This window comes from Podarcis gaigeae, assembly GCF_964106915.1.
Source record: "Podarcis gaigeae genome assembly, chromosome: 1".
Lineage (NCBI taxonomy): Eukaryota > Metazoa > Chordata > Lepidosauria > Squamata > Lacertidae > Podarcis > Podarcis gaigeae.
Genome location: NC_139678.1, coordinates 67,058,825 through 67,084,285, shown reverse-complemented (window position 1 = coordinate 67,084,285; position 25,461 = coordinate 67,058,825). Strand labels below are relative to the sequence as shown.

The 25,461-nt window shown below is 37.8% G+C and overlaps 1 protein-coding gene across 22 annotated transcripts in view; it reads left to right on the top strand.

Moving 5' to 3' along the window:
• FAR1 (fatty acyl-CoA reductase 1) overlaps nt 1-25,251 on the top strand; it is a 38,270-nt gene extending 13,019 nt beyond the window's left edge. For 7 of the 22 annotated variants that reach the window (XM_083725389.1, XM_083725372.1, XM_083725386.1 and 4 more), the window contains 11 exons: nt 2,615-2,809; nt 4,893-5,068; nt 6,732-6,911; nt 7,962-8,139; nt 9,451-9,495; nt 9,588-9,715; nt 12,070-12,137; nt 14,548-14,719; nt 18,941-19,070; nt 20,535-20,662; nt 22,725-25,251. In XM_083725389.1, the coding sequence (XP_083581515.1) occupies nt 2,618-2,809; nt 4,893-5,068; nt 6,732-6,911; nt 7,962-8,139; nt 9,451-9,495; nt 9,588-9,715; nt 12,070-12,137; nt 14,548-14,719; nt 18,941-19,070; nt 20,535-20,662; nt 22,725-22,887 (1,560 nt within the window). In that variant the 5' untranslated portion in view covers nt 2,615-2,617 and the 3' untranslated portion in view covers nt 22,888-25,251. Of the gene's footprint in view, nt 1-2,614; nt 2,810-4,892; nt 5,069-6,731; nt 6,912-7,961; nt 8,140-9,450; nt 9,496-9,587; nt 9,716-12,069; nt 12,138-14,547; nt 14,720-14,990; nt 15,163-18,940; nt 19,071-20,534; nt 20,663-22,724 lie in introns of all 22 variants that reach the window. The other 15 variants (XM_083725391.1, XM_083725393.1, XM_083725392.1 and 12 more) reach the window with 3 other exon arrangements.
• The last annotated feature ends 210 nt before the right edge of the window (nt 25,252-25,461 follow it).

Here is a 25,461-nt window from a genome sequence, read left to right as displayed (position 1 = left end):
ACAAGTGAATTATTTTAAGAGCAAGCTACAGTCAAGCAATGTAGTTGGGATCATAGATTCATAGATATTTGTTTATATAACATGATTCTTGTTTATAAAACCCAATAAAAAAAATGTAGTGTTGGAAAGGACCCCGAGGGTCTTATAGTCCAACCCACTGGCGAATAGACATTCCATTGTGGCAACTGTCACCTAGTTTTAAGGTGCTATTTGGCATCTAGCTTATATATCAGTTTCTAAAACTGTTGTGAAGCCCAGTGGAGGCATCATGGGGGCGCTCTGTGCGCTCCTAGGTCTTTTAGGGAGGGATAGTAGCCTAGCCTGGGCTGATTGGATTTTTAGTTCCCTGTATATCTCAAGTTTCCATGGTTATAGCTTCATTCTGAAGTAGTCTCATGTGTTGGTGATAACTCTCTGCATATAACTTGGTGGAGGTGTTGCATGTAACTGTTGCTATGTTGATCATAACATCTGCTTTTGAGACCTTATTATCTCAGGGCAGTGTTTCGTTGCAATCAACAAGAACAGTAGTTTCTCTCATAGGGAAAGCTGTAAAGCAATATGTTAGGACCATAGTGGAACCTTCATAATCTATATATTACCCATTCTGAGGGCCAACTTACATATTTTGTATTTGTCTTTTTTCATTTTGTTCTGTAAATAGCAGTCAAGGGACCACTGATCCACAATAGGCCATGGCCCGGGAGAGGGGGTTTAATCCATTCTCCCCATCCTGCCATTCCAGCTGAAAGTTTTAACTCCAACAGCTGCTTTTTTGCCCATAGAGGGAAGCTATTTTTGACACCATTAGCTACTTTCCTCCTAGGGCAAATAGTAGCTTGTGGGGGTGAGACTTAATTTGGGGGGCTATGGTATGGTAGGAAAGTGGTTGCCACTATTTAAATAAATGCAAACAAAATATGCGCTTACTATGATTATCCTTCATTTGGTTGAATTGATAGTTATTGTGGCATAGTTAATAAATTAAGGCCCACCTGAACGCTTTGTGTGTAACATTCCCCCCCCCCAATGAATGCACAAGTATGTGCACGCTTAATTCTAGATCTGCTATACAAATTCATTCCAGTAACCGAATATGCACTTCTGCATGCCTTTTTGACTAAATGAGCCTACTCTTAGGCTTCATTTGTGAAAACTGATCATTTGTGGAAAATTTTCCCCATAAGGGTTTGTTTGTATTTCAGAGTATTTCCAGCTTTAAATCCTAAAATCAGGTTTCTTATGACATATTTTTAAGGACCTCAACTGTCATGCATATACAGATAGGTAGCCGTGTTGGTCTGCCATAGTAAAAATAAAAATAAAAATTCCTTCCAGTAGCACCTTAAAGACCAACTAAGTTAGTTCTTGGTATGAGCTTTCGTGTGCATGCACACTTCTTCAAAATAGTGTCATGCATATAGTGTAATGTTTTTCAATAACTGATTGATATGTGAAATGTCAGTATTATGCATATATGTCAGCAACCTGATCTTCGCTTAACAAAATCAGTAGTGTAAATAGTATTATGATGAGTTGATTAATTGGTTAACATAGAAGTTAACGTATGTAGATTGAGATATAGTTTACACTGAGAACTATAAGCACTATTGTGATATGGAGCAACAGTCTGAAGCTCCAGCAAACGGGGTTCAGTGTTAAACTAATAAATTTACGGTTTTCTCAAGGCCTTTCTTTGTTAGAATAGCCATGTGCCATCTGTGTAGCTTTTGCATTTGGATCAAAGTCTTCAAGATATTATTTGTGTGGGGTGTGGGGAAAGTAACCAAAACCTCTTATTCAGCTGAAAATGTGTTAACTGTAGCACATCTTGTAATGAATATACTTCATTCTTGAGTCCTGGTCGGACAATTAGTTCTCTGTTTACACCCCCACAGATTCACAAATCTTTAGTCTAGTTGAGTACTGGATTGTATTGGCAATACTGCAAAGCACTTTTTACATTAAAACATTTTCCTCAAATTATATGAAGCACTGAGTTTCTGGTTCATTGTTGCCCTTGATTCAGTATAGTGAAAGATATAACTAGTGCTTTATTTCTGGGGGGATGCAGGGGGATGCATGCCCCTAAACATTTTTTTTTTAGGAAAAAAAGCACTGGATATAACAATTATTTTTGGTTAATTGACTCGTTTTTCTTTTCTTAAAAAAAGGAAATATGCATTTTTTCCAATTTGGAATGTATAACCCACATATATCTTAGACATGGGGATACTACATGTTTTAATGGTCTGTGGCTATCATTTTTAGCAGGCAAAAATGTGACACCATCTTCCCTATAGTTTATTGATATCACTGTTACTTTGTTCACTTGTTAGTTCCCAGGTACAGAAATTCAACAAACTAGAAAAATAGGTATGCCAGCAGAGACATGGGGACTTTCCAGTGTAGTGCACATAATGTCACATGTATGACAGCCTGTTTAAGGAAAATGGTTAGCAGCAAGTACAGGTCATACCATTTATACTAGGCTGAATATTATGTTTCTGTAAAAATGGAATTTCAAATGTAATTGGGCAAGAATTTAGCAGATAAAATGTGATTAAGGGCCAGTACTGATGCAAACTCTAACTTACTCTTAAATTCTCTTAAGATCATGATGGTATCCATCCCAGAATACTATGAAGGCAAGAATGTCCTCCTCACTGGAGCTACTGGCTTCATGGGAAAAGTTCTTCTGGAAAAGCTACTAAGGTCCTGTCCGAAGGTGAAAACGGTTTATGTGTTGGTTAGACACAAAGCAGGGAAGAATTCTCAAGAACGCGTGGAGGAAATGATCAGCTGCAAGGTATCATTCCATAAAATGGCTATGTTGCATTTGACATTAAAAAGAATATTCTAACGAAGTTTTTAATAATAGTGAGAATACATGTAGTAGTACAGGGATGGGGAACTTTTCATTCCATGGGCCACATGGGAGCCACATGTTATGTGGCGGGACTCTAGTATGTGATAATTTGTAGATTTGAAGCTGCATTTTCTTAGTACAGTGAGTTTATATCCAGACCATTTGTACCAATAGTAAAATCAACTAGGAAGCATTTTTTAGTCTCTCATCCAGAGTATCAGTGATACAGAAAACTTTTTAAAATACCTTTGTCGCAGAGGAGTGTGTGTGTTGCCATCTCACATAGTTATGCCCTTAGTTTTGTGCTGTTAAACTACATACATTGTGGTGCTGATTGCACTTTACCTGCCTGGGGGAATTTGTATTGGTGCCATCCATAAGGCTCTACACTTGCAGAGTCCAATGCATGTAAGCTCATTCATATATGAAATGGTGTACAGATTGCATGGAACATGCCTGTTATATTGGGCTCTGTAGTTTAGACCATTGTGTAAATTTGAAGTACCATGTGCTGATGTTGGATCCTGATGGATACTTGTTTTCCCAATATATTATATAGATAAAAAGTCTGTACAGGGTATAAATTTTGGAGTGGTCATTCTAACCAAGTAGCAACCTAACATAATTAGTGATATGTGTCCTAGGCCACAATAGCAATTTCAGTGGGCTGAAATACAATTTACATTTTTCCACAAGGGGCATGTTACCAGAGCTATAAGTATTAACTAGCTAACTCCTTTCTCATCCATAGCTAATTGTAACATTAAATTGCAGGAGAAACTAATACTACTTTGTGTCAATACTTTAAGTGTGTAGAGATAGATCTTACTTGAAATTGATTTATTTTTAGCAGTGTTTTTAACCTATCTCTTTTTATATATGTAAAAGAGTAAACTGGTGAATTGAGCAATTCTATCTCTCATCTAAGAAACAGTGGGGCAAAACAGAGTTCCTGAGCCATCACTATATCTGCTACTCATGACAGCCAATGCTGAATATGACAGTGCTGTTTTCTGCATAATTGATTGTTGGTTGTTTGTTTGCTGGCTGCACTGGCTGTAAGCCTGGATAAGGCCACTTCCAGTGGCTGGACTGGCTTTGTATCCAGTGGGGGTGGTTAGCCTCAGGCCTGGGAGCCTCATCTGTCCATCAAGCAGTTATTTCTGACTTCCCAAGACCTCACTGAGTTTGACAGAGACAGCAAAAGAAAGTGCTGAGATTGAACCATTCTGCCCAACACATTGCCCTGTTGGGGATGTAAATTGCCCTTCCTGGGTCACCAGATCAACCACTTGATGAATGGAGCACCTGTGTGTGCATAGGCATTCATGTAAGTGAGTGTTTGGAAAGGAGGGACAGAGTGCAGGGAGCATACTCACTGTTGGCATGTGGGCCCTGGAGTTATAATCAAGGTTGAACCTGGACCCCCAAAAGGCTACCACCCAAGGTTTAGAGCATGGATTTCAACATGTAAGCAAAATGCTAACTCCACAGTTAACACTGTTTTTGCACGTAAACAGAACTTAGCTATGCTAGTCTGCATAGGTTTTGAAGCAGGCAGTGAAACTCAGTAATAATCCCAGCAAGAAAGCTCTTCAGAAATATATAAAGATTAAACTGAGGAACTTATTTTATTCCTATTCGGATTCTTTGTAGATGGAAGAAATTATTTCTCAAAGAAAACCATACCCATCAGTGTTGTCCATTGCTGCCATTTGGTGTAGAGATATATTTCGCTGTTGAAATGGATGAAAACAGTTTGTTGTAACATTCAAAATACTTTCATTTTTTAAAAGAAATATAAAGCCTTTTAATATGCATAATGTAAAAGGCTTCGCTTTGAATATGGAATTAGTTGCATATATTTGATTAAGTTGCCCCTCAAAAGCTTGTTTTGAGGAAAGAAAATACTGCAACAGTTGAGCGAGGAATATGTATGTATTCTTGCCTTGCGGTCATTACACTTTCTTTTGACCTTGTATATTCACTCTTAGCTATATTTGGTCCTGTTTTCTTTTGACAGCTCTTTGACAGATTGAGAGATGAACAGCCGGAATTTAATGAAAAAATTATAGCAGTTGCCAGTGACCTTACAGAAGTAGACATGGCCCTTAGTGAGGAAGACAAGGAGAACCTCATAAACTGCACTAACATTATATTCCACTGCGCTGCTACTGTAAGATTCAATGAAATTCTAAGGTGAGTCTGAACTATTAATTTAATATGTTCTGGTTCCCTTTTTAAAGCTACCTTTGTCATCTTGTAACCTTTATAAAAGAAGTAAATGCTTTATCCCTGGTTACCTAAATGCTTTCGGCTCACAATAAGAACATATGCATTCACTTTAAACTTTAGAAAAGGGAAGAGTAAAAGGTATTAGCCCAACTTTTCATTTGACAGTTGTGTGAAATGGAGCAGTACCAGTTTAGAAACAAAATTCAAAAGTGGATGTCTCATTCTCTGTTGCTTCATACACATTCGCATTATGGTAGGCATTTTCTTTTGCATTGTGTTTTTTGGTGCAGTCTAGTGTACAGTGGTACCTTGGCTTACATACGCTTCAGGTAACATACGCTTCAGGTTACACACTCCGCTAATCCAGAAATAGTGCTTTAGGATAAGAACAGAAATCGGGCTCCGGCGGCGCGGCAGCAGCAGGAGGCCCCATTAGCTAAAGTGGTCTTCAGGTTAAGAACAGTTTCAGCTTAAGAACGGACCTCCAGAACGAATTAAGTACTTAACCCGAGGTACCACTGTATAGAGTGTTGTAGCTCCAATATTTTTTTGCTAGCTGGGTGTAAAGCAAATTGTTGCATATTTAATCTGGCTGAGGTAGTTCAGGTGTTGTGACTCTTGGATTACTTGATTAGCTGATTCTTTCTCTGAGTGATAGATATTAAAGGAGGAGGCCTGTGGCTCAGTTTTATTATTGCATGCATAACGCACAAGTTCAGAAGTTTGCATCTAATCAAACTTTTATTGTTTCTTTATCTTGGAATTACTTAAGTATTGCCTAAGGGTTTTGATGCTTCCAAGATAGACTTATTTTTTTCTTGTCACAACTTGACTGCAGTAGTCTCTCTAGAATTAAGTTAGTGATTTTTCTCTCTCTTCAGATTGAAATGAATTCCACCCTCTTACTGTGGTGTCTGTAATCTGAGGAGAGACATAACATGCTGAATCTTCTGCTTACTTCACATCTTTATGTCTCACTCATTGCCTTCATCCTTTCTCATAGCACCCAGCCAAGATTTTCAACACTGTCTCCTGTTTGTGCATTATTGTGTGTAATGATTGCCTTTAAACAAGAACCTGCAAATAGTGGGTTCAGTTTATGTGACATGTGACACTTGGACTTAGATATCTGTTCATTGTCCCAGTGTCACCTTCTTTTTATTTACAGCAAATATGTGATCTGCGTCATTTGAAGAATATAATATACTTGATTTTGGCATCATTTAGTTGATAAGAAAAGCCTAATGCTCAATTTGTAAGAAATGTTAGTCTGTGCTGTTGTGAGGGAAGTTTTGGAACCACATTATTGAGTACCCTCCCAACCTAAGAAAACATAAAGCTTCTTATACTTTGTAAGAGGAGAATGGGGGATTTGGATAGAAGTGTGCCAAGAAGATTAGAGGTGAGCTGCATGCTACTGGAAACACTTGCCTTTTCCATCTGTTGACACAAAAGATCCTGTTGGTTTTCAGCAGATACACTAGTAGCAGCTGGATTTGACCAGGCTATGTTTCCTGAACAGCTAGGAGACAGCAAATCACAAAGGAATCTTGTTGTGCATACGTGTTGAGTTTGGATACCTGAAAATACTTTTTAGTACACTTGTGTTTTTTCTCTCTCTCAACAGAGATGCTGTTCAGCTCAATGTAATTGCGACACAACAACTTCTCTTCTTGGCCCAGAAAATGAAGAATCTAGATGTGTTTATCCATGTTTCAACAGCATTCGCATACTGCAACCGAAAACACATTGAGGAAGTGGTCTATCCACCCCCTGTTGATCCTAAGAAATTAATAGATTCCTTAGAGTATGTGTCTAATGCTTCCCCCCTTTAATTTCATGCTTTCAAAATTGAAAAATGTTGGAAAGTTTTTTTATAGCTGATACAAAATGAGAATGGTTTGAACATTGCTGGTTCTGATCTTGGCCATATACTAAGGTGATTTTTAGCAATTAGAAAAGTAGGACTTATTTGGAAATGCCTTCTCTCTGAAATACATTGGCTAGAAAAAAGGAAAGTCTACCTTATGACTCAGGGTTTGCTACTGAAAAGCAGAATGGGGTTAAGACATCAAAATACGTCTTAAACTAGAAACCAGTTTCTGTAATCTGCTGTTCAATATAATTGTTTCAGATGGAAGATAAAATAGGAAATATTCTTTTAAAAAATGTATTGAACTATAAAAAGGAGCATATTTTCCTAATGGAATTTCCGTGAGTAAAAATTGCATCACTTTAGGTATTCTGTTTCAAGTGTAAATAATGACTACAGCAATGAAGAAGCGGCGTCAACCAAAAGTATATTAAAGGAAAATGAAAACAAAAGAGCATGAACTCTTGTGGGATCTTTAAATGTTCTTATAGTCAACACTGAAGTAACATCTCAGTCTGGTACATTTCCTTCTTTGTGCAGTTAATGCACAAATAACACAAATGTGTTAACACAAATGGCACCTAAATCGTGGCCATTCAGAATTTCAGTAACAAATGAGTTGTCAAGTTTTGTTAAGATGTCATTCTTTGTTTAAAAATGAGCTACAATTATGACTAATCCAAGGTTGCCCAGGGGAAACATGACTGCTTTGAGTTTCATGAATTCTCCTCCAGCATGATGACAGTGCCCACCCTGTTCAGCTGGACCTGCAACAGGCTGAGTGAAAGACTTTTGACTCTAACCCTCCACAGACTAGAAAAGCTTTTCCAAACTTCTTTTAAACTTTTAAAGTGGTCGTATTTTAAAATATATATATATATATAACTTTGATTTTTTTCACGAAAAAGAGATTTTATTAGCCAACTTTGGTGCTTTTGAGTTGACTGATAGGATATGAATGAATAAATATGTTTATTTCTTTAGGTGGATGGATGACAGCCTAGTGAATGATATTACACCAAAACTAATAGGAGACAGGCCTAATACTTATACATATACAAAAGCCTTAGCAGAATACATTGTGCAACTGGAAGGTGCAAAACTAAATGTAGCCATTATAAGGCCATCAATTGTGGGTGCCAGCTGGAAGGAGCCTTTCCCAGTAAGTCAACCTTAACCTTTTTATAGCAAAATTTATTAGTCATTATTTACTATTGATTCAGTCTTTATTACTAAGACACAGGCCAGGGCTGTGTGAAAAGCAGATAATACATTGACTCCGGATCAGTCTAAGCCATCTCTTTTAAAATCTTGTGTAAAGGAAGCTAAGTGATAAATGGATGTAGGCCATAAGGAAGCACTACTTGGGGCTTATGGTTTATCAGTACTGCACACCTTATGCCTGTAATAAGAGGAGTAACATACAATCACAATGTTACCTGATCAACAAGACCAGGCATAGGCAAACTCGGCCCTCCAGATGTTTTGGGACTACAACTCCCACCAGCCCTAGCTAACAGGACCAGTGGTCAGGGATGATGGTACAGTGGTACCTCGCAAGATGAAATTAATTCGTTCTGCGAGTTTTTTCGTCTTGCGAAGCACGGATTCCAACCCAAAATCCAAAAACCCCCAAAAAAGTTTTAAAAGTTTAACTTACCAAATGGCTGCAAAAGAAGTTTTGGAAAAGCTTCAAAAATCACCAAAGTCTTCAAAAACCTCAAAAAAGGCTCAAAAAAGGAAACAAACTTGCAAGACGTTTTCGTCTTGCAAAGCAAGCCCATAGGGAAAATCGTCTTGCGAAGCAACTCGAAAAACTCTTTCATCTTGCGAGTTTTTCGTCTTACGAGGCATTCGTCTTGCGAGATACCTCTGTAATTGTAGTCTCAAAACTTCTGGAGGGCCGAGTTTGCCTATGCCTGAATAAGACTTTCTTCCAAATAATACCCTTACACTTAGTATCACTTCCCATATTACAGTTGCTACTCCTTGAGTTTCTTATGGAAACATTTTAATTATCTCAGAAGAAATGGTTCTTGCCTAATGATAAATCAGCAAGCAATGAGCCAATGGGCTTATTCTTAGCATATTGACTATTCATACATTTTTAAAGTAGTTTATTGTTAAATATTTTACTTGTTGAATGAAAAAAATGTTTTGTGAAAACTGCATAGTTATGCTATGGAATTAATATATTTGTGAATTGTTTTGAAAATGCTTTCTTAATATGACTGAAACAGTTAATGTCTTCCTCTTCTTACCCCATTGATTTTCCTTCTCCAAAAACATTGTTTGTAGAAAAGAAAAAACGTTTACATACTGTGTATACATATGGCAGTATATATAAATATAAAATTGGATTGTAAATAAAAAATGGAAATATTGTGACATTTACTCAGCTGCTAAATGATTCCCAGTTTATTTTCATAGCAATTAAGCCAGTAAATCTTCGTTATGCTTTGTTTCCAAACAGGGATGGATTGATAACTTTAATGGACCTAGTGGCCTTTTTATTGCTGTAAGTAAAAGTTAAAATGTAGGCAAATATATTTTTCTGAAAAGCTATAGTGGCTTGAAATGGCTTTCTTATCTTGTACCTTCTGTCTTAAGGCAGGAAAAGGAATCCTTCGAACGATGCGAGCCTCAAACAATGCAGTTGCAGATCTTATTCCAGTAGATGTAGTCATCAACGCAACAATAGCTGCTGCCTGGTATTCCGGAGTTAATAGGTATAACAGGTGACAATGCATTTTTTAAAAATTGACTAAGCGGTGGTCTTATGATAGTAAACGATTTGCTTACATCAATATGTGATTGTGGTTTCTGTTTCTATAGCCACAAGGAACTCTTATTGCCTCCGTTGCCATTGCGACTGTCTCGTGCCCCAAATTTAGTACAGGGCTCAGGGGCATACAGCTCAAGGGGCGTTCTGGACAAGCGTCAAACAGTGGCAAATTGCACATTTTTTTTCCTGAGAAGCCCCTGCATTGTTGCTAGGACTTCTCTGGCATGCTTTTGCTTCACAAAGAGAGCAGTGCAAGCAGGATTGGAGGCAACCTATACTGAGCACAACTTCACTCCACTTCAGATCTTGCTGGTGTCTCTCCAGATGTAAAGTGACAGAACCCCAGAGACCTCTGCAGCAGTTCAGACATCCGTGTATAGGGGCTGCATCACTCTAGCTGCACTAACTACACGTTATTTGTTTCAGTTTAAATCATATTTGGGGTAAACCCATCAGTATCCATAGATAAGAGGGAATGAGTTATTAATTTTCTGGGGGATGATGGTGTTGCAACATAGTCTACCTACCCTGATTACTGACTTCATATCTCTTCAGCTGTAGACTTGTGGCAGTTTAGTTCCCATTGCTTCTCTTCAGAATCCTAGCGGGCAGTCCCTGGGAGCTTTGTGAACTCCTTGCCTTTGCCCTCGGTTAAATGTGAAAGTTTTGGGTGGCAGCATTGTAATGCTGGAATATTCTCCTATGTGAGGCTTCCATGCCCCAATACTGATTACTTTGAAGTATTCCAGAAGTTCTAGAGAAGAAACACAAGAGGAAGCAATGTGACTTGGACTTCCTCATTACATATATACTTGTGTTTCTCATCCGAAGAGCGCAAAGAAACACATCCTCTGTGCTTTCTCTTCCCACTTCTCTGGCAGGTCCAAAGCTGTTCTTAGATGTATAGTAAGAGTATTTCCAGTTTGTCTCCTACATTTATTATTTTATTATCCAAACACTCACTCACATGAATGCCTATGCACACACAGGTGTTCCATTCATCAAGTGGTTGAACCGGTGACCAGGGAAGGGCAATTTATATCTCCATCAGGGGAATTTGTTGAGTGGCCCTCTATGACTTAGCAGCTAGGAAGATTAGGAAGAAAGATCTGGATGGGCTAGTGGTCAGTCACAGTGGGTACTCAGAGATCTAATTTACACATTTTATTAGAAAATTACTTTTTATTCTGTTTAATAAGATATTTTGCTGGATTTGACCGTGGTTTTACTGCATATGTAGCAACTGCTGTCCCCCCCCCCCTTTGGATGTTGCCATGGCCTTTGTCTAGGTCAATAAAATCCAATAAAAATAAAATATAAAACAGCAAAAATGTATCACATAGGAACATAGAAACAAACAGAAACAATAATGCCCCCCCCCATTTAAAATGTCAGATTGTTTAATTAGCTAAAGGCCTGGAATGTTTTTGCCTGGTGCCTATAGATAGGGAGAGCATTCCGCAAGCAGGGAGACATCACCTAAAAGTTCCATTTTTGTGTTGCTACCCTCCCAACCTCTCACAGAAGGTGCACACAAAGAAAGAAGGGCCTCAGATGATGAGTGCAGGGTGCAGGTCAGTTCATATGGAGAGAGGTGGTCCTTGAGGTATTGTGGTCCCAAGCTGTTTCAAGGCTTTATAGGTAAAAACCAACATTGTGAATTGGGCCCAAAAAGCAGTTGGCAGCCAGTACAGTTGGGCCAGGATTGGTTTTGAGTAATTAATAAATCCACTGAATCAGTTTATAAATGCTACACTACAGAGTGTTTTGTGTTTTTTTTTAATCCTTGGCTTCTTATTCACATTACTATTTGCTGTGGTAGGGATGTGGGTGGCGCTGTGGGTTAAACCACAGAGCCTAGGACTTGCTGATTAGAAGATCGGCGGTTCGAATCCCCGTGACAGTGTGAGCTCCCGTTGCTCGGTCCCTGCTCCTGCCAACCTAGCAGTTCGAAAGCACGTCAAAGTCCAAGTAGATAAATAGGTACCACTCCGGTGGGAAGGTGAACGGCGTTTCCGTGCACTACTCTGGTTCACCAGAAGCGGTTTAGTCATGCTGGCCACATGACCCAGAAGCTGTACGCTGGCTCCCTTGGCCAATAAAGCGAGATGGGCGCTGCAACCCCAGAGTTGGTCACGACTGGACCTAATGGTCAGGGGTCCCTTTACCTTTACCTTTATTTGCTGTGGTATTGGTTGGCTACTTTTACCTTTTTCTTTTTTTTTTGCTTTTTATTATGTGAACTATTCTTTTGTCTTAAGAGGAATGATAATATAGAAAATAATTTAACCAATTTTTGTTTTTCAGACCAAGAAATATTATGGTATACAACTGTACTACGGGTGGCACCAATCCCTTCCATTGGGGTGAAGTTGGTATGCCTTCTTTTTTCCCTCTGCAGTTTAATAAATTAACTTATTGGTGAACCTTTAGAAAGCCATGCATGAGCCATGCATGAAGATTCATTAAAAAAAATAAGAATTGCTTTTAAAGGACCAAGCATTGATTTGTCTCTGCTTTCTGATTGGGAGCAGCTTTTCAAATAAATTTGCTCTCTCCATAGATACTTGTCCTTCTAGACTGCTAGAACCATTAAGCTCATAGGGGAGAAGATTGTTTTGCTACGTATGCTTGAAAATACATTGTGTGACACAGCATTTTAGTGTATGCATGTAGTGTTAGAGCAATGTGTACTGAATATTTCCAATATATATATTTGCCTTTTTAAAGCATTACAAAAGTAATAAAAATACAATATAGTATAAAAGAGGCTTTACTTAGTGGTGTGTGTGTTTATGCTGTGGTTCCACAGAAATGCATGAGTTTTCAGAGAGAACATGTAACCCTTAAACAGCTTCAAAGCAGTGTTTCAGTGTGATGGTAATAGCTGCTGAAATTACAGAGGACAGAATGGTGATTGAGATTTACCAGTGGTTTGAGGGCAGAGCCTCAGTAGTCTGTAGAACTCCTTTAGCTTTAACAATGATTCTAGAACAAAATATGCAAAATAGTGAAAAATATAAAATAAATAACTCAAAGCAATGTAAACATTAAGCAGATTTTCATAACTTATTCAGCCCACATATTTCAATTTTTCTACCAAATTGAACTGCACCAGTACCCAGCTCCTACATTTTTTTTAGCACAGTGTATATACACACCTGGTTTTACTTAAGTATTGGACTACAATTGATAGCAGTACTTTGATCAGAGTTATAACATCAGAGCAAAGCACATTATAATGATTCTTAAAGGGAAGAGGGCCAAGAGTTGCAGTTCTGCACCAGTGTGGAGTTTGCAGGCATTATATGTACAGTGGTATCTTGGTTCTCGAACTTAATCCATTTGACTCCCGAAACCACTTGAAAATCAAGGCATGGTTTCCAATTGGCTGCAGGAGCTTCCTGCAGTCAAGCGGAAGCCACACCGGACGTTTGGGTTCCAAAAAACATTCACAAACCAGAACACTTACTTCCGGGTTTGTGGCGTTCCGGAGCCGATTTGTTCGGGGGCCAAGCCATTCAAGAATCAAAATACCACTGTGTAGCTTTTCAAGCAAACCTCATAAAGTGGCTTGCACTAAAATGTTAAAACAATAGCAATGAGCATTAGTTAAATGCTTAAAATATGGGAAAGATAAGCTGTAAGGAGAAAAAAATGTTTCAAGGCTAGATATTGAGTAGCAGCAGTTGATGGATAGCGGTGGGTGGGTAAAAGTAGTTTATCTAACTTACAGCCCATGAGAAAATGGGATTTGCTGAGTTTTGAGGAATCAGTGATATATAAAAAAAGCAGTTACATAGGACTAAGTTATTTTCCAATTTCTAACCGTACTAACATAATTTGTTTAAAGTTTTACATCTCTGGATTATTATTTTTTACAGCATCTCTTCCCAGGTAATTAATAGCCTGCATATAATCTTAACATTATTCTTTACCATCTTCTTTTCTGTCTAGTCAGAATGTCAAAAGCAGTGCATAAATCTTCCTCTTCTGGAGGACTTCCTTTTTACTGTAAGAACACTTCTTTATTTCACTGGAAGATGGTTTAACAGTACAAGATTACAGATTCAGGCCTTCAGTCTGAGAAACCAAAATAAACCTTAATGAACAATTCCTTAATTTAATTCAGATGTGTTTGATACCTGAGCTAATTAAAAATGTTGGAGTTACAGATAGGTAGCCGTGTTGGTCTGCCATAGTCAAAACAAAAAAATTCCTTCCAGTAGCACCTTAAAGACCAACTAAGTCAGTTCTTGGTATGAGCTTTCTTGTGCATGCACACTTCTTCAGATACCTCAGGCATCTGAAGAAGTGTGCATGCACACGAAAGCTCATACCAAGAACTGACTTAGTTGGTCTTTAAGGTGCTACTGGAAGGAATTTTTTTGTTTTAAAAATGTTGGGTTAATCTGTAATGCAACTTACAAATTGTTGTGTGATACATAGGTCATAGCATAGTGTCAGCCAGTGGAGCTCTATTTGCAATTATTTACAAACACAAGGTTAATAATTAAGTAGGAAAGAGGAACAGAGAGAGCACAGAACAGGAAATGAAGCTGCAGTCAGTGGAGCACTTAAAAGCACCAAAAGAATTCCAGTGAGAGAGACTATTTAGGCTTGAGAGTTGAACCGAATGAATGCTGAACATTGCTAATTAGTGAAAGATGTGTACGAAAGATGTGCTTTGATTCATTGAGAATAGTACTTGTATGTTATGTCCATGGAAGTCCATTACATTTAAATGGTTATTATCAAAGCTGTTACACAACTTTTCTTTCTTAGAATACCATGTAATATCCACTTTCAAGAGGAACCCTCTCGAACAGGCCTTCAGACGGCCCAATGTAAATCTAACCTCCAATCACCTTTTATATCACTACTGGATTGCTGTAAGCCATAAGGCCCCAGCATTCCTGTATGATATCTACCTCAGGATTACAGGAAGAAGCCCAAGGTAATGGTGACTAGCTCTGTCTTCTGTTCCTCATGACAAACCCATGTTTACACGATTAACACATTAACATGTTATTTGTTATTATGATTGAATGTGCCACTAAATCCACAGAGATGTTTGACTTCAGGCCATGAAAATGGAGTAGTATGGATAATGTGCTAAGTAGCTAAACCATCAAGATGTCTAAGGCTGTTGAATTTGCTACCTAACTGTGGGTTCATTCTTTGAACAAGAGCTGCTCAAAACATTGTGACCCTTATTTTTCCTACAGAGAGTTACATAAATTTGACATTCAAGAGGAATCCTTTAGAACAAGCAATAAGGCGTCCCAATGTTAAACTCCAGTCCAACCCCCTTAAACATCATTATTGGACTACAGTCGGTCACATACTTCCTGCGTTGTTATACGATGTTGTTCTAAGGTTGACAGGTCAGAAACCGTGGTAAGAAGGAAAGGGCTAATACTTTGCTGGAAAGGTGATGGAAGCTTTTTGGCGGTGTAGATCAATGGCATGAGCTTCTTCTGTAAATTTACTAATAGAAGCATCAACAATAACAGTAAAAGAGCTGGATGTTTCTTAGGACTTAGGGATTGTTTGAAGTTAATTTTCTTACAATGAATCTAACAGTCCCAGCCATTTTCTAAGTCTTTTGAATCATTCCACTCTAGCACTGTTATTGAAATTATAAGCTGAAATGGAATGGGAGGGCAAGGAGATGTAAGAGATAAATAAATATATATGTATATATTGCCATCTGTATAAATATAGATGACAATCATGGTGTACTTGTGTTTTTTTTAATGGATGATACAAGTCACTTAACACATTTTATCTCACTGACATTCGGCTTATAATTCTTCTGGCTACCTTTTTTAAGTAAGCAAAAAGTTTACTTTAACTCGTCAAAATTGCATAGTTTTATTCTTCCTATTTTATAGTTTTAAAATGGCACGATTTTCAAGCTTTCTTTTGCAGAATGGATGTTCAAACTGCACAACAACCACCACCACTGAGATCTGAGGGAACAGAGGAACTGTCAAGTTCTGTTCTTTTCAAAGTTAAATTAGCATTTGCAATACTACTACTTTTTTTTTAAAAAAATGCATATTTTGGTATGTCCTCTATTGACTTTAGAAGCTCCAGCATAAAACTTGTCCATGTTCTGTGACAGCATCAGCATATTTTACCAAAAGTTAGTTCATGTACAGAAATAATGCTTGTTATGCTTTATTGCTTGTAGCATTGTCTTGATTGCTATTGTGGAAGCATGGGCAAGTATTATGCCTACATCTTTGGAATTTGGTGACTTTATGCCATTCTCTCAGCTGCCAATACCAGCTTCTCAGGTCCATCAAAGTAGACTTGCTACACATAAAGGCATGCTTCTGCTCTGTTGCACTGATCCAGAGGAATTTGCTCTATTGGTTTTGGAAGAACTTTAACATTCTTGCCAGTTACATAAATTTTATGTATGTATTTATGTATGTAGAACAACATTCTTATCTATGTACAAGACTTTAGGCTTCAGTCCTTTACATTATGGATGGGCATTGGCCAGGCTAACAGGGGCTGATGGGAGATTGAGTCCAACAACATCTGGAAACCACTGGGCATCTGCTGCTGCTATACAAATGACCTGGGAGTAAAGCTCATTCAACTCAGTGGGACTTACTTCTGGCTAGATATGCATAGCTTTGTACTGTTTTTTGTTACTTTTCCAGACCATCATCGAGTTCCTTATGAGATTAACACTGCTCAGTATCTCATTAGTTCAGTAATGGTAGGAAAACGTCAATAGAAACAGTTTGCCTACCACTCCTGATTTTACACCTGTGGTTGAAGAGAAAATGTTGAACGTATTTTAGGGAATCTTCAGAATTGCAGTACAAGACCTAGCTAGCATTCTGTGTTGATCGACAGCACACATTAGAAGACTCCACAATGCACAAAGGTGTTTCTCAATATAGGCTTTTTGGAAACAGGGGTCTTCAGTGGGTGTATTAGATCATTTCCTATGAAAATTAACCTATGAAAGCATTCTAAAGAGAAAGCTAAAGATTCTAAAGAGAAAGCTAAAGAAACATTGCACTATGCCAAGCGTTGTGTTAGTGAAATCATTTCAGCTTGCCAGATGGTAGGTTTCCCCCTTGTCATCTCCCCTGTGCTGTTCTGGGAGTTCTCCCAACCCCTCTAGGAGCAACTTGGGGAAGGAGGGGAAGTGCTTTTGCCCTAGCGGAAGTCTTTGGTTAAATCTGGCCCACATATATGCTCCCCTGCTTAATACTAGAAGCTGTGTTCATCCATTGAAGCTGGATGGTTGGAGATTCAGTACAGAGAAAAAGAAGTTATACTGCTTAACCTCTCACTGGTGCAGCAGCATGTGTGGGGAGGAGAGGGGGTATTTGGTACAGCGGCCACAGTTGGGGTTAGCTTAAACCAGTAGCATTTATTTCATAGCAAAAAGTACCAAGCTACCAATATTCCCACTTCCTTCCTTTTGTGGAGTGCCTTGAAAGTGTAGCCAGGGGAGAGCGAAGTCTGTGAGAGCAGACTTTCTATTTCTTCCTCTCCAACTCTGGTCCAGTGACTCACAGCCCTCCAGAGCAGATTTTGAGGCAGTTCAGGGAAGGGAAGAGGAACTCCTGTTATGCCAGAAGAAATCAATTCTGCTGGTGAGAAGCCCCATTGGATGTCGCCCAGGGAATTGAAACTCAAAATTGTTCATCTAGAGAGTAAAATACTCACTCTTAGTAAGCTTGCGTCCTTAACTTCAAGTGTACTTGAATGTAATGCATTTTTTAATTACTGCTAAAAATCTTTATAGTCAGTATTTTTCTGTTCTTCTGACTTTTGTGCTTATGAATGTTTGGAAAGAAGAGCTCTGGCTAAGCTTTTCATAATATGGGTGAGCTGCACAAGTTCCCTTGTTGTAGTTCAGACACATATTAGGTCCTTAGAAGAAATGTATATAAAAAAAAATCCTAATAGGAAAAAGTGTTGCATAGTTTCATTGTCTTGTATTGCTTTTCTGGTAGGTAGTTATTTGTATTTGGGATGTAGTTCTTCCTGTTAAATAGCTTTCCCCCAAACATACTTCTTTTATTTAAATTATAAAATTATAAAATATTTTACACACAGTAGAATTTGACCATCCTGCTCAGTATAGGCAAACAACCACAGTCTTTCCTAAAGCTGTTTCATACAGATGCTGATTTTATTTTCTCGTCCCTTTCCCCTTTTCATCTTCTTTGCTCTTTATCATCAGTGCCTTCCATTTTAAGGATCAGGCTGGAAATGTATGTGTAGAATCACTGTATGCTGTGGCTAGCCGGTGCCAGTGGAATAAGTTGTTGCTCTAGGAAGACAATATGCACCAAAACTTAATTTCCCTTACAAATGTACTAAAAATGTATTTAAAAAATGAATATTCAGTTTCCTGGATTCAAATTTATACATAAACATATTTTTTAAAATAGAAAAGCTGCTTTCCATGTTGATCCTAATAATAGAATGCACTGTATTCAGACAAATTATTCATTGTTGCCCCAGGTAGGCAATGAACATGGATAGAATATTTCTGCATATTATGTAGTAAACCCTGGCATCTGAACTGGTGTAACGTGATGATACTGGAAAGGAGAATTGTTATGTAATGTAAACTTTCCTTATTGGCCTCTGGAATAATGGGAGCAGTCATCTGGTGTGTTGATTCTCAAATAAATACCCAACATATTATTTGTGTGGGAATTATACGCAGGGGCACTTTCTGTTGCAGGGGAGCTGCCCTTTGATGCTATCCACAGAAATAGTTTTCTGGGAGTGGTGGAGAAATAGAGAAAGGACATCTGTCTCTAGAGTTTGCCCTTTGTAGATTGAGGCTAAGCTTTGGTCAAGCCAGAAAGTTACAGATAAATTTTTGAATCAGGTGTTTCCCCTCTTGACTCGGCAATGAAAACTACTAGAATAATATTTCTCTTCTTCTTTAACTCTATCTACTTCATATTAAGTCTCTCTCTATAATCTAGTTTTCACTATACTGTCTAAGCATGTAGTTCTTCATTTTCCTTAAAATATTTATTAAAATGCAATGCAGAAATATTCTAGTTATGTTAAATTTACTTGAGTGCCTTGGGGTTGGGAGACAATTAGAGGATCTGAGTTTAGACATGTAGTTTTTCAAATGTCATTTTCTTGAATAACATCTTTCCCTGAACTGTAGGATGATGAAAACAATAACACGTCTTCACAAGGCTATGATGTTGCTAGAATATTTCACCAGTAATTCTTGGGACTGGAACACAGATAACGTCAATATGCTCATGAGCCAGCTGAGTCCTGAAGACAAAAAGGCAAGTTACATTTGTTTTTGTCTTAGCAATGACTTACTCACTGTACTGTTGACATGTCAAGCTTTTCAAAGAAAGAATAGCTGACAGGGAATATAGGAGAAAATCAAGCTATAGTATAATCGTGTGCTTGGTTCCTTTCTTTGCTTTAACTTTTATAAAAAATAATTTACAATGCTAGACACCTTGTCTGCACTAGCATTCCTGATATGTACAGCTAATCCAAATGAGTTTGAATGAACTTTAAATATTTGAAATTGAGATCAATTGGTGAAGCTAGATTTTTATTTTTTGAAATTATGTAGACTGTCATACTCTATGCAGGTATCTGATACTGAATCATTTTAATCTTAGATTAAAAGGTTAATGTCAAGATAGCTCAGTAGTTTAAATTTGCTTGAAAACAATAAGTAGGCTATGAGACTAATTTCTGTTCAGCTTGTTAACATAAACTAGGACTAAACTGTTAATGTGCAGCGGTTTGTGATTATGGATTAAGATAATACATTCAGTAACAAGGTTTTAAGAGTATGTGTGCCTATTTTAAGTCTTGTTACGTGTTGGCAAAAGCAAGGATAACTTGGAACTGTAGTGCCTCAATGAGTTCTAACCAGAAACAGAATCTCTAAAGGATTGAATTTAGGGATTGAATTTAGGACCTTCTGCATGCAAGGCAGGTGCTCTGCCACTGAACTAGGGTGCTGTGATTGTCCACAGTCCTGTGCCCCAGCCCTGCACCAACATTGTTTCTCTGCTGGCACCACCTTACTTTGGGCTCCTTCAATAGCACAGTGTGGTTTGGTTGTGATTCTTTACCCTTCCACCCATAATTCACAAAGAAGCTCATTGTGACAATGGCTATGCATTCTCCAACCTTACAGTGTAGGACTGACTACAGGGACCACCACTTTATTGCCTACTCTGAGGTAGAACTAATATCAGCTATGCCCTTTTAACCCCTCCCCCTGTTTGTATCAGCACACAGGCCATTCAGGCTTATGATGGCTACATTTGCTCTACAGGCACTAATATTTACATCATTTCACATCCAAAGGTGCTCCACACTATAACTCTACAAACCTTTTTAAAGGGGGAAATTTAAATGCCCCAGTTAGCTTGAAGTTGTTGGACTCCAATTTCCATAAACTCCAACCAGCATAGCAACTGGGGATGATGGGAGTTGTAGTCCAGCAGATCCGACCCACCCGTGAGGCAGGGTGAAGCAGCCACCTCAGGGATTGGAAATGAAAGTGGTGGCGCCCCCACCTGCCCTGCTGCTTCAACCACTGGTGGAGAAGCAATCCGGGTTTGGTAGGTTTTGGTGGCTGCAGAGTAGCGCAGCATTCCTCTCCCCAGCGTTGCTGATTAACTATGAAACAGTTTCATCTGTTGTGCTCTTGACTTAAGAATAAAGTTACATTTCATTTGTGAAGTTTGGCATAATACTGTTCGTTCTTTTTGTGACAGACCTTTAATTTTGATGTTCGACAACTACACTGGGCAGAATATATGGAAAATTACTGCATGGGAACGAAGAAATATGTATTGAACGAGGAAATGTCTGGTCTCCCAGCAGCTCGGAAACACTTGAATAAGTATGTATAGTTTATGGGTGGAATTTACCTAACAAGTCCAATCGGTGCAAGCTCTGCACAAGGGCTTCCACTTGTTCAACATAGCTTTTCCTTCTTCTAGTATACTCCCTAAATAATTTTACTTGTGGGGGCAGGTGTCAGGAGAGCCTCCATAATATCACACGAGAGAGGAGATTGTTCTGCTTGGCAAGCTGCGGTGCTTGTGCTGATGGGCAATTCACTAGAGCATGATTTCAAGTTCTGCCCTCAACCTTTATTCTTTACTTTTTAGAAGGTAATGGCAATTGAAACCTTACTGCCTCTTTTAATGTCTGGTGCAGAGGAGGGTAATGCTGCATCCGTCTGGTTTGGAATCAAAGAATTCTCATGCAGATATAATACCTGAGGGAAGGTGTTAATTGTGACACCATATGCAAGTAAAAAAAAGTTTACTGATAATTTTCCTTTTGGAGTATAACAATATAGCTGCTGTGAAGTCATAGAAGTCAAAATATCACAAAATGTAAAGTACATAAACCTGTACAAATGGAAAATTTAATCTCCTTGATGACCCCACCATTCTTGTTGCATTTCCAAATTAAATTTGACTGGGGGGAAAGTTGCAGTAATATTGGGTAGCTTAAAAAAAAGGTTGACACCACAAAAAATCTAGAGTTACCCATATGCTCTATTGTGATATGAAATAAAAAACAGTGCTATAACATGATTTTTGTATGTAGGTAAGTAGCTAAGCTAAGAATTTTGCAACATGTAGGGTTTAACAGGGGAAGGCTTACCATCTCAGCTGGTTTACTGACAAGTCTTGTCACAAGGAGTCTCTAGAAATCTAGGTTTGGCCCAGGTGTTTATTAAAACTGGACTCTACTTTGGACTGGAAATCATGAATGTCTTGTGCACATACATTCTTACATGATGTTAGCTATGAAACAGTTTAATCTGTTGTGCTCTTGACTTAAGAATTAAAAGTTACATTTCATTTGTGAAGTTTGACTTAATAATGTAAGACTTGTTGTAGTTACAGGTAGTTGACAAGTCATGATTATTACACATTTATACTTCAGTAATTATCATTAACTGTTAGACCTTACAACCATAGCACACAGTCTGTGTCATGTTTCACAACTGTATTAGTTGAACACACAGTTGCTGCAATTTTTGGTCATTGCACAGAGGTGCCATCTTTCCCTTTTCTTGGTGTCAACAGTGGCAAGCTCTACCAGTTCTGAGGCTGCCTCTCTCAAAATCCTAGGTAGGTTGTTTCTAAACCTATCCCAGGATTTGATCAAACCCAGATCTATGGACTAGAAAGATAACATATACTAGGATGTTTACTCCATTTTGTGTTGTCTACCTTCCAAACAATATAGGCATTAAGCAAGAAGTACGGTATATACTACAGCTGAAAAAACATGTTTGTCTTCACAATAGCTTCCAAAAGTATGATCAATCTGACCACAAATATCCTAGCTACTTTTAGTTTTACTATAGTAAAGAATAATTTGAGGCTTGGATTTGTGCTCTGAGATTGCATTGGTATGCAGTGAAGAAAGGAGAACTGCTGCCCTTCTTTTCTCACAACACTTGTAAGTTATGTACCTGTCTTCTAGAAACCGCTCCTGGATTGGTGGGTAAGGAATTCTGGGGGAATTCTGATATTTCCCCTCCAGTTTGCAAACCAGAGCTAGGCATTTCTTAGCTGAAAACATTACTGGTTGGGTTATCTGTAGGGATTTCTATCACAAACATGAAAGAAAACATCTACTGGTAAAAGATGTAGCTTATTTCCTTATTGCAGGAATAGGTAATGTGATGCTCTTCAGATTTTTAAGACTCCAGACTTCCATCAACTCCAGCCAGCATGACCTAAAGATCTGGAGGGCACCAGGTTGACAAAGGCTGGCTTATTGTATAATGCATACTTTATACAAGTAGCTGATTGTTAGATTTCTCAATTTATTAGTCAACAGGGGCGGGCATCAAGTGCCAATTCATCTTACAGTTGTTAACTTTACTTGTGGGTCAGCCTGTGTTTTTCACATCTTGTTTTTCCTTGCTTTCCTAGGCTAAGGAACATTCGTTATGGCTTCAATACAGTGCTTGTGATCCTCATCTGGCGTATTTTCATTGCAAGATCACAAATGGCAAGAAACATCTGGTATTTTGTCGTTAGCCTCTGTTACAAGTTTCTCTCTTACTTCAGAGCATCCAGCACTATGAGATATTAAAGATGGCAATTCTAGAATTAGGACATCTATGCATATGGTGGTCTAATGGCATAAAGCCCTAAAATGTACCTACTCATCTCGTCTTTTGTAAAAACATGAAATATTAGATCTGGATTGTGAAATACAGTACAGTACACGTGATGCTTAATTGTGTATTTCTGTGGAGATCATATGGCTGGTACTGGATCAATCTGTCATTAGGCAAATATGTAGGTTAAATATCCAAATGAATTTAATATCTCTGTATGAGGAAGAACTTTAGGCCACTGACCAGTGTAACTGTGCAATTCTGGAATGCATTGAAATTAAAATCTGCCTTAACATAGTAAACTTAATTTTTATTGCAAATAAGTGTGTTTAGTTAAGGTGAACAAATTATTGGCTTAGATGGTAGAGCTATTTATTTGAGACTTTAAAATTGCAACTGGTTTGTCTGGTTATTCTTATGAGAGAGGTATCTTTGTAAATGATTGTGAGTTGGGCATTCGTTAGTCTTTTATTCTTCTCTCCTCCTTTCCAATCCCTTGACTTGAAAAAGCAGGGATCCTTCAAGGGGAAAACTGCAGCTGGTACACAGCATTTTACTCTGCATGTTTTTCTGACTTGTGGCTTAGAACTGTTTGTATGGCCAAGGAAAGAGGTGAATTTATCCCTTGGAAGTTGCACACAAGAGAACCACATCATTACGAGTCACTAGTATTTTCCTTTTATTGCAGAAGAAATCAGGAACTTTGAAATTTTATTCAGTGATTTAGGGCATAAATCTGTTTACGAAATGCCACATTTCTTAAATTACCTACAGAATTTTAAACCAAATTATCGAGCACTACTTCTGAAGGGGTGAAATTGATATTTATGCTAAATAAAACTCAGCACAGTTTGGGGGAATGGTGAAAATAGAAATGAAGAAAATATAAATAACTGAATAGGAACTAGGTTAAATGTATTTTTCTGCATGTTGCTTTACCAGGAAAAATGCATTTACAACAGTCCTTGCTCTAAGATTTAATTAAGTACATATAATATTAAAATCTTACGCTGTTAAACATAGTTACATACAATTCTCTGCTTTCATTAACATTCTTTTTATTTGATATAATCTACCATACTTGTGTGGTCGCAACCGATTAACTTCTATTATACCTGGGGTTTTTTTTTATTAATATGCCTAAGTAAATTGTGAATGAATCCTGAATGAACCATAGGAGTTACGCGAAGCACATGCATCCTATACTTATAATTCCACATATAGAGCATGTCTTGCTGCTGTGGAAATATAACTTCTTTCATGCAAATGTGCATCTGATTTTGGAGAGAGAGCTTCCTTGTTGAAGTTTAAATATTTTATCTTATTAAGTACTTTAATGTACAGTTGTTGTTTTTTAAAAATAGATCTGCATATAATTTTCCAGGGATACAAAATGTTACATAGTCGAAGTCCACACTATTAAGAAGTGTGTGCGTCTGGTGTTACAGTGTTGGAATACAATAAATTGTGGATTTAGTGATTTAAGGTTTTACAGTTGGGTGCAATATTCCTACTGTATCTGCTACAGCTGCTCCCCTAATTCTTTCTCATTGAACTTGAATATTTACTTGGCATTTTAGTACGTTGTAAACTTTTGCACAAGGTGCCTGGAACCCAACAAGCCACTTTGATTTGTGTATATATGTACGTGTGTGTGTGGTTGAACTTGGTGAGAGGCAATTGTAAGATGCTTAGATGCTGAGTTCATTTTCTCACTGTACTGTTTTTATGGAACAAATTACTGCTTACTCCTGAAGCTAATGCAGCTGAGAAAATTGCACCGGGATCCATACTACGATTTTAAAAGATCTCTGAATAACTGATGGAATTGTTTAATTTTCCACACTAGTTTAACTTCCAGTATGGCTGCCATATTGGATTCCTAGGATTTCCATTTAATTTGAATGGTTACCTAGTTTTCTCATACAAAGAAATAACATAACTATGTCGCAATAATGTTCTAGCATTCCACATAAATCTAGATTGTAAAGGTTCCTTCAGTTTTGGTGTTCATACTAATGTTGCAACTTCAGTAATTTCAGACTTGTTAATTAACATAAACAAGATTCATAATTTTGGGTATTAGTCTGAAAAGTCTAATTGACTTGAAGAAACTATCCAATCTAAAGTGAGAGAAGAGCATTCTGAAATGGATCACTCAGAAGGCCTGCCAGAACTTTAAAATTTGGGACCATAGAAGAACATTACCCTGCAATGTAGCTTTCTGCTGTAGGAACAGATTCTGAAAACAAAATTTTAAATCATAAGCTTTTATAAAATAGAAATATTGGGTGCCTTTGTTTGTAAACCAAAAATAAACAAATTCCTGAATATGATGTTTGTTGAATTTATGAAGTTGTTTAAGCTGTGTAGAAACTTTAACTTAAAACATTTTGTGCTTTGAAATAGAAATTAGTAGCAAAATCTCATTTCAAAATGTCTAAAGTTGCATGTATAGTAATATTCAAATATCTAAAGGGCTGTCATATGGAGCAAGTTTGTTTTCTCCTGCTCTGGAAGCCAGCACCTTGAACCAATGGATTCAA